The sequence below is a fragment of the Acanthisitta chloris genome, unplaced genomic scaffold, assembly GCF_000695815.1.
Source record: "Acanthisitta chloris isolate BGI_N310 unplaced genomic scaffold, ASM69581v1 scaffold809, whole genome shotgun sequence".
Taxonomy (NCBI): domain Eukaryota; kingdom Metazoa; phylum Chordata; class Aves; order Passeriformes; family Acanthisittidae; genus Acanthisitta; species Acanthisitta chloris.
This window is the reverse complement of record NW_008690608.1, coordinates 46,446-56,263: the sequence shown is the minus strand read 5'-3', so window position 1 is coordinate 56,263 and position 9,818 is coordinate 46,446. Positions and strand designations below refer to the sequence as shown.

Here is a 9,818-nt window from a genome sequence, read left to right as displayed (position 1 = left end):
TAAATTTCCGCAGCTCCCACCCAGTGAGAAAACCTCTTGCTCTCTAAGATGCAGCCTTATTGTATGTACCAAATCATGGGATTTTCTTTAAAGGTATCTACAGGTTCCACACCTGGTTTAAAAAAATACTAGAATCTTATGGTGGAGAGGGAGTATTTGGAGCTTTACAACATATGTTTTTGTAAAAAACCTTTTTTAAACTCTGTAAACCTTATTTTTTTAAACATTTCTACCAGTGTCATGTAGACACTGGCTCATTAGTGTAATTATTGTCTGCATTACCTTAAACCTGCAGCAAATTTCCGTTAGACAAAATTGCAATTTATTTTTAGCACACAGATCCTAAAGCAAGAACATCTCTCAGTATTTATTTCAGGCATTTCTGAAAGGTATCTCACTAAGGTAATCTATTTGTTCCCTCTTGCAAAGTTTTCTGAGCTGCCACTCAGAATGACAGGCATATTTACACAAACTTTCCCTTCTCAGACAGTCTTAATTATAAGAGAACTATAAAACTTTGGCTATTCATTTTTGCCCCCTCAGATAACAGTCCTCCACATGGAAAGATAAGTGCACCAGAAGAAAGAAACATTATATTATATATATTATCAGACATGCTAAGATGAAATTTCTAACCTGGATACAAATCCAAAGAGTTTCAGGTGCTCAGAAGGGCTGGAAGGCATTGGATTCATCAAGTCTCGGATTCGTGCTAAGCCAGCAATTCCAACTCCAACCACCACTGTCCCAAACATTTTGCCAATCTGTCCAAAGGAAAAAAAAACCAAAACACCTTTTTTTTCTTTTTCTTTTAGCAGGGAGATGAGCATCTGGGATGGAAGGTGGGAGAATGGATTATTCTTGAACTCCACTTTCATACGGCCAAACCTTATTCGGATGTCAGCAACCAGCTAACAGAGATGTGATGCTATAAGCAACTGTGCTCATTCATATCCCATTGAAATGTGGTCAAGTGGTTCAGCCTGTCATGAGACTTGTATTTTACAGCTATAAAATCACAGTTCTGGCAAAGTTCTTCCTTTCTGTGAATAGAAAGCAGACTTCAAAAGTGAGAGATTCTTCTATTTATATCACTGCTTCCATGCTGGAAAGGAGCCAAAAGGTTTTGCAAACCCAGCAGAGCTTTATATAAACCCTGCTGACTTCCTGAGTGTCTGCAGCATGGCCTGCCATGGGGTGCCACATAGACAGTCACAGTGCACAGCAGCATACCTGGAATACTTTGGGACAGGAAGCAAAGACCATATTTTCTTACCCCATGTAACTGCTGGCACATCCTACAATGTCAAGCTGTAACCAGCCATCTGATAATCTGGTCAATGTTTCCTTGACATTTTCATACACAAAGAAAGCTCTGCCACCCCTTTAATGGCAAGTGGGCATGACCTCAATATTTACATCTCCCAAATGTCCATTCCTGCCACAACTGCATCATACAGAGGGTGAGACAGGTATTGCACTCCCTGGCCAGGCTGCTGGACCATTGATAATTAATTCTTATGCTGGTTTTATGATTTGCTATTGATTTGCAGAAGCATGGGCTAACTGGTGTAACCTTTCAAACCTGCACTGTTCCAGCACCCTGAGGACTAGCAACACTGTCAAGTGATTTACAGGAAAACTGTCCTAATACAAATCAAGTCAGAGCCTCTTCATTTTTCTGTTCCTTCCATCCCATGAAAGCATCCCTTCAAACTCTGTTTCTTCTGTTTCAGTCTCCTCCTTTCTGCTACTGCCAGTCCCTTCACCTGAGTGAACTCTTTTGTTTGTTTACACTATTACATGGCTGCAGCTCTTCACATCCTTTTGAGACGGAAGTGGATAAACAGACAAACCCACTTCACTTCTCCTTGTGCCTCATGTCTGACAGGATCACAGTGCAGCAACACAGCTGTAAGTGACTGTTCTGACAGTATGAGAGGTTGGCAGCTGCTAAGAAATTACACCGACTGGTACAAACTAAAAAAAACCCCAAAAAACAAATTTCTCCAATCAGATGCCATGTCTGGATTTTGTTTTCCCATAAGCTCCTGCCTACATATATATTCCTGTCAGTGCTGAACTTCACTCAATTTATATATGCCAAAAGTGTACGAAGGTAAAACAGAGCAGCATGTTTCATATAAAAGGAGAAAGGAGTGGTGTATTGAAGAGTTCTCTAGGGGAATTACAAGTGACATTTCATTATCCAATATTTGAGGTATAACATGATGACACTGTTCACCAGGGAAGAGAGGTGTGCAGGGCTGAGAGAGAGTGGGAAAAAGAGGGCTACATAAGCACAGAACCCATTTTCAGTACCACCCACAGGAACAGTTCTGGTCTGGGCTCTCAGTTGCGCTTGCTTTTCTCTATGGCCAAAGAGAAAAGAGACCAAGACTTACAGAATCTCAGCTGGAAGGAGTCTTAGAAGGTCACCTGATCCAAACCCCACTCAGGCACACCAGGGCCATGCTGAGCTCTGACTGTCCCCACAGCTGGCAATCCTCCCACCTCACAGGGCCCCTTCTGCAGCATTTGACCACCCTCACATTAAGAGCTTCTTAGTACCTACACAAGTTTCCCGTGTTGCCATTTGTTATTTCACTGCACATCTCCCAAAACTGTGTGGCTCCACTTCCTCTACATTCTCCCACCAGAAAGCTGTAGGCATCAATAATAATCCCCTTTATCCTTCTTTTCTGGAAGCTGGACGAACTCAGTTCCCTAAGCATCTCCTCATTCATCATCTCCTCAAACCCCCTGACATCTTCATGGCTCTCCACAGGACTCACTCCTGTATTTCATCAGAGAATTACAGAATAATTTGGGTTGAACTAATATTGATAACCCCCACAACAGACAGGGACACCTTCCACTAGACCAGGGTGCTCAGGGCCCAGGCAGTCTGGCCTTGAACACTTCCAGGGATGGGTCATCCACAGCTTCTCTTGGCAACCTCTTCCAGTGCCTCAACACCCTCACAGTAAAGAATTTCTTCCTCACGTCTAATCTAAAGCCATTCCCCCTTGTCCTATCACTACAGTCCCTGTTAAAAGTCTCTCTCCAGCTCTCTTGTAGCATCCTTTAGGTACTGAAAGGCAGCTATAAGGTCTCCCCAGAATCTTCTCTTCTCCAGTCTGAACAGACCCAATTCTCTCATATCATTTTCACAGGAGAATTCAGCCTTCTTAACATCTTTGTGGCCCTCTTCTAGACCCCCTTCTTATGTTGGGGGCCCCAGACCTGAATGCAGTACTCCAAGGGGTCTCACAAGAGCAGAGTAGAGGGGTAGAATCTCCTCCCTCAATGTGCTGGCCACACTCCTTTTGATGCAGCTCGGCATACAGCTGGCTTTCTGGACTGCAAGGCACACATTGCCAGGTGATGTTGAGTTCTTCATCAACCAATCCATTCTCTGCCTGGCCTGTATTTGCACTTGGGATTGCTCCAATCCAGACTGCAGGACCTTGCACTTCACCTTGTTGAACTCCACGAAGTTCACACAGGCCACTTCTTGAGCCTCTAAAGGTCTCTCTGGATGGCATCATCCCTTCCCTCCAGCATCTTGACCACACCATACAGCTTGGTGTCACTGGCAAACTTGCTGAGGGTACACTTGATCCCATTGTACACATCACTGACAAAGATGTTAAACAGTGTCAGTCCCAATACTGAACCCTGAGGAACACTACTCGTCACTGCTCTCCACTTGGACGTTGTGCTGTTGAGTGCAACCATCCAACCAATTTCTAATCCACCAAGTGGTCCATTCACCAAATCCACGTCTCTTCAGTTTAGAGACAAGGATGTTGTGTGGGACAGTGTCAAATGCTTTGCACAAAACCAGGTATATGGCATCAGTTGCTCTTCGCTATCCACCAACACTTTAATCCCATCGTAGGTCACCAAATATGTCAGGAACCATTTTTTCTGACAGAACCACCATCTGTCAGTTCCCTCAGGATCCACAGATGCATCTCATCAGGTCCCATGTATTTGTGCACCTTCAAGTTCCTTAGGAGAAGATCAGGTTCACAAACATCTACAGTAGGCAGTTCTTCACTCTCTCAGTCCCTGCCTTTGCCTTCTGCAACTCCAGAGGTATGGCTGGAGCACTTGCCAGTGAAGATGAAGGAAAAAAGGTTGCTGTGTACCCCAGACTTCTCCATATCCTAGGTAACTAGGTCTCCCATTTCCTTCCAGAGAGGGATCACATTTTCCCTAGTCATCCTGTTATCATACCTATAGAAGCTTTTCTTATTGCCCTAGACATCTCTGGTCTGCTTTAATTCTATCAGGGGTTTAGCTTTCCTAATCTGATCCCTGGCTGCTCAAACAGTCTCTCTGTGCTCCTCCCATGCTACCTGTCCCTGCTTCCATGTTCTGTAGGTTTCCATTTGGTGTTTGAGTTTGCACAGGGGCTCCTTGCTCATCCACACAGACCTCCTGGTGTTTTTGCCTGACTCCCTCTTTGCTAGGATTCATTGCTCCTGAGCTCAGAGGAGGTGATCCTTGAACTTATTTCTTGTATCAGGATACAAAAACCTGGACATAGCACTGCAGATGGATGTAGCCAGGTCCTGTCAGCAACTCTTGCAAATGCATTCTAAGACATGATTGGCTTTCTTTGCCAGAAAAGCATGTTGTGGCCCAAGGTTCAACTTGTCCACCAGTATCTGCAGAGCACTTTCTGACCCCAGCCAGGCAGTCCCCAACCTGTACTGGTGCATTATTTTACATGCATTATGTAAAATATGCATGTTATTCTACATTTGCCTTTGCTGAACCTCATGATATTCCTGTTTGCTGTTTCACCAGCCTGTCTAGGCCCCTTTGGTGTATTGATCACACCCCCCAGCTTGATTTCATCCAGACTTACCAAAGCCACACTCCAGCCTATTGTCCAGGTAGCTGATAAAGACATTTAACAGCATTGAAAATAAGGGCAATACTTGCCCTTTTCCAGTCATCAGGAGCCTCTCCTGATTGCCAGGTGGCTTTGCAGTGACATCAATCAAGTCCCTAGCACTCTTGGATGTACTGTGTGTGCTGCCAGGGACTTCTGTACATCCAAGAGCTATATCACTGTCTTCCTCTACTGTGGGTAACGCTACATTCCCAGAGACTCAGAAACCCTGAAGGTCTGAGGACAGACCTTACTAGTGAAAGCATTGGGGTTCTGTGTTGGAGTGCAGACAGGAGGTCCCTGCTGATCCATGCCAGCTTTCTGCCATGCTTGGTTCTGCTTCCTTCTCACAGTGAAGTGAGGCACCTGTGCTCTGGGGAGGTCATGCCTGTAAATCAGCCTCTGCCCCTCTGGGCCCCTGGGGCAATCTGCCATAAGAACTTGCCAAGTAGAGCCACCAAAAAGCCAAAATACCTGCTCTTCTGAAGCATATGCTGCAATTCTTTAAAATTTATATTCATATAGGGCTCCAGTGTGCACAGGACCTGGTCAGCAGAGGTTTAGAAGCAGTCCAGCTTGAAAATAGCTGATCAGGAGCTTACTTTAAAAGCAGACATTATCAAGGTTAGTGGAGTGTTAAGCTGTTAATATTTGCCTATTGCCTTCAGTGGGATTTGGAGTTTGAATCACACAGCAAACAAACTCCCCTGAACCTCCTACAGTAATCTTGTTTCCAAGAACTGTTTTTATTTTACCAATTAGGTCCTGACCTCTGCTTCAACAAAGTGAAGAAAGTGAGGAAGCTGACTACCTTCTTCAATGAGCTAAGAACACCTCTCTGCAGATGCTCAGGTTGCTGAACTTCAATATTTTTTCCTCTCCTTTGAAAAAATCTTCCTAGTTTCATCTGACGAACACCTTCTGACCTCTTCAAAAGTCATATCTAAGAGAAGCAAGAGGATTTCAACCTAAGAACAAAAACTGTTACTATGCAACCTGTTGCCATAGCAACCAACCATTCGGTCCAGGTCAAAGGTTTGCTGGCTAATTTGGTATCTGTTGGGAAAGAGACAGCTACTAAATGTATATTACCGAACCTTTGCTTATGCACACAGCTAAGAGAAAATTGCTATGTTTGCATCCCTACTGCAGCTTTTTATTACCCTCATTTTGCTCACACAATGAAATCTGCAGCTGCTCAGGGAGAAACGTAAATTAGATGTTTTTTAGAACTGTTACAACCCAGGTAAAAGCAAAACAGAGAATACTCGTCTGCAAGTCCAGATGAATATATAGAAATTTACTTCTTTATTTCAAACTCTTACATGAAGATAACAGCTACAGCTATCTTTCAAGTACAAAAATGATGAAGTAGGAAGCCCAAATCATGAACTGCTGTGACTGCCTTTCATGTCTTTTTCTTAACATCACTGATCTTGGTTAAGGTTTTGACAAAAAGATTTCAGAGGCATTTTCAAGGTTGCTGAACTTTGGCTCCTGTCATACTGAAAAAAATAAAAATTGTACCATAAGTGATACAGCAGCACATCAACCCATGTCCAAAAGCATTTTGTCCACCCTTTCCTAACTGGCTGTGTGAAAGCAAAAGGGTTGGTGAGAAGATTAATAAGAGATGTCCTTCATGCTCACACACTGTGACTGAGGAATGCCTCCCAGAACCCAGCAGCACCTGCCCTGGCTGGGTTACATGCAGCCCTGCAGACTCACCAAGGGTCCCCACTGAACTGAGGCAAAGGTGTGTGCTCTGCATGCGTGTGCTGACTGGGAATATGTTTTCAGCCTAAATACTGATTGGACCAGGGGTCATGGAACTGCACAGTTTTGTCCCTTTCAGGCTGTTGGATTCAGCCTGATATTTTCCCCTAACATAAACCAGGTTGGACTGAGCAAGTTTTCCAGAGCAGTCTTGTGGATTAGACACCACACAAAATGTTTTGTCTTTTACCACAGCAAAGCCCTGAGATGAGGGTTGCAAAAGCTTCCTCAATAAAAGTTTTCAGGGGAACACCAGACAGACAGCAGAAGTCACAGTAAAATAAACAAGCTGAAAATTTGAGGTTCATTTCAGCCCTAACTCTCTGATTTCAAATCCCCAGAGCTGGAAGATGCTATACTCAGGGTGTTGGTACATGCTACAGCCTGTGCCACCACATCTTACTCCCATTGTCTACTCTTAGCAAGAAACATCTGCCTGGAGCAGAGAAAGCAGGAGCCAACAGAGTGGCTTCTGTTAGTGTTTTTTAAAAGAGAAAAAATCACAAATGCTCCAATTTAGCAGCCTATTCAAAGGCATAAAGACCCTCTGTTCTGCAGAAAACACTTTTGCACTTAACCTCCATATGTGCTGAAGTACCTCCTAGAAGTAGATCCAACACAGGCCTTACTAATCCTAACTAAAGGCAGAAATTGAAGAAAAAGGCAAATTTTTTTGTGCTTTCAAACCAGCACAACAAATGAAGGCAAAGAAAATTATTGTTAGAATGCTAACATGTTGGATTGTTTTTGCTCTGCCTTTGCTGCAACCTAGAGAGAAAAGCAAATTCTGCAAAAAAGAGAGTCTGGAAGGCAACCCCCAACACTCTTTGCTACTTCTCTTCAAAATAATAATTGAACATAAAATGAGAATCAGAAATTTTCTTGAAGACCTGCCAAGACCATTTACAGTCTCCACATTTCAGAGGAAAACGGCAGCACTTAGAAGTTGTAGAGCAATGTATACATTTTCCTTGAGAGCTGTTAGATACATTCTTAAATATCAGTGCTTGCCAGTGCCTCTTCATCTCTCACATCCATCTCTCTGGCTATCACAACCCAGGCCACAGTCTCCTGGCTGGCACGTAGGCTCTCCTGAGTTATAACTTCAAGGCACCAACTCTCACAGAGGTTTGCTGGCAGAAAACAGTCTCTCATCCTGACTGGCACCAGTGTACTTTGGAAACAGCCAGAGGGTACTTTTCTTCCTGGCTTTTAAATGTCATTTGAACAATACACCTGCACTGTTTTACATTCATATGCAGTTTTTCCAATTAAATTGTATTTTTTCAGCTGGCTTCCAAAGCTGAAGTTGATACAGTTACATTGAGATATAGCCAGATGGTGTTACAGTTGCCAAACAAGTGCCTTTACTCTATACAGTGGAGGGCTGATAATAAAGGAGGTGCTGTCTCCAGTATTAATAACTGGGCAGAAGGAAAACTTTCATTAAGACATAGTTCTGCAAGCTAAATCTGCTAACTCTAAAGTCTGCAGTGGACCTGAGTCCCATCACAGCAAGGCTGCTCTCCATAGCTTGCAACTTCATACTTGAAGCAAAATCATTTCATAAAAGTAATCTAAAACCATGAGAAATACTGAGAGAATCTGAAGACCTGTTTTTAATGTGTGACATATTCCACCCTGTGGAGGACTGAATCAGAAGTTCTGTGATGTACATGCATAGATATGAATGACCATTTTCCTGTTCTCTTGTCTGTATTCACCCTTTGTGGTTCAGATTTGGTTGCTAGTCTAAAGAGGAAAACCAAAGGCAAATAAGACTTTTCAGAAGGGTTCCAGAGATGTGTAGAGAAGCTAAGTCTTCAATCAGGCTTGAAATCTGAGAGCCAAATTACATTTCGATATACCTACACCACTAAGGCTGAAACTATTCAAGAAAGAACTGAGCCTGCTTTGGGGCATGAGGAAGACATGAAGGACTGCACTTTTTATATTATATAAATATCCCATTGGGAAAAATAATAATAAAAAAAAAATCAAACCCTTACTTATAAGTTTCCAGGAACTACTCTGGAATGAATTACAGAAAGTCTTGTGAAACTTCTGGCAGCTAAAGAAACAACTAGCACATAGCTGCAACTTCATCACAGCTACTTTTTAACCAAAAAGCTGCTTGTATGTGGTCAATTAGCATATGCCTAAAGCAAAGAGCCACACAAAGTCCCCAAAATGTCTTTCGGGCTTTAATGTGCTATAACAATTTTTGAAAGTGAATTTGAGGCAGTGCTAGAAGAAGAGTGTTTTAACAAGCAACAAGTCAATTACTTTGGAGTAAAGTCCATTCAGGAGAGGAGCTATGTTTTAGAGCTATCAGCAATTCACAGAACCTAATTTTCCAGGGATCAAACAATTGCTACAGTACCAATCTGTGCCTGAGAAAATAACCTCAAGTAGAGATAAAAATGGTACTAACTCACAGAGGAAAAGTACAAAAAAAGGCATGAAACACATCCTCCACCACTGTTTTGACTTAACACCCACAGAAACATGACATCTATCACGAAGCTGGACTCTGCTGGGTCCCTGGGGACCATGAACCATGTCCCCTGGCTTCACTGCAGAGCAATAAAACCCCCAGAGTAAAGTCTCTGCACAGCTAAGTGGCTGAACACTAACTATTGAGACTCTGCTTAAACACCTATTTCATACAAAGATAATGCTGTTTTGTGCTGACTCTTACGCTTCTTAAAATTTAGAGCTTTTCACATTCTGTTAAAATAGTAAGTGGAGGACTATTTATCCACACCTGCATTCTGAGGAAACGTTACTCAGAGCTAATCACAAGAGGTATAGCTGACAGGGCAGGGAGCTGAGACACGGCCAAGAATCTTAGCCCATTCCCTTCCTCTCCCTTATGCTGCTCGTTTTGTTTTTGCTGTGTCACCAATGGAAGAAGAGACTTTTCCACCTCACTTGATAAATTTGCAAGTATTTTGCAGGTAAACTCTACTCCAGTTTCAAGCTTTTGCTGCAATACAACTGAAAGTGATGATGAACAATTACAGGAAAATGTTCTGAAATATTTTCTCAATTGCTACATCTGTCCCTGAATTTTCCTGCCAGTTACTGCAGTCCTTTCTACAAGCTCTTTCTTCTTCAGAGGGCCTAAAGA

The 9,818-nt window shown here is 42.9% G+C and overlaps 1 protein-coding gene across 1 annotated transcript in view; it reads right to left on the bottom strand.

Moving 5' to 3' along the window:
• BLVRA (biliverdin reductase A) overlaps window positions 1–9,818 on the bottom strand; it is a 29,122-nt gene that overhangs the window by 9,608 nt on the left and 9,696 nt on the right. The window contains exon 2 of the mRNA XM_009081860.1: window positions 637–764. Within this exon, the coding sequence (XP_009080108.1) occupies window positions 637–755 (119 nt within the window). The 5' untranslated portion in view covers window positions 756–764. The remainder of the gene's footprint in view (window positions 1–636; window positions 765–9,818) is intronic.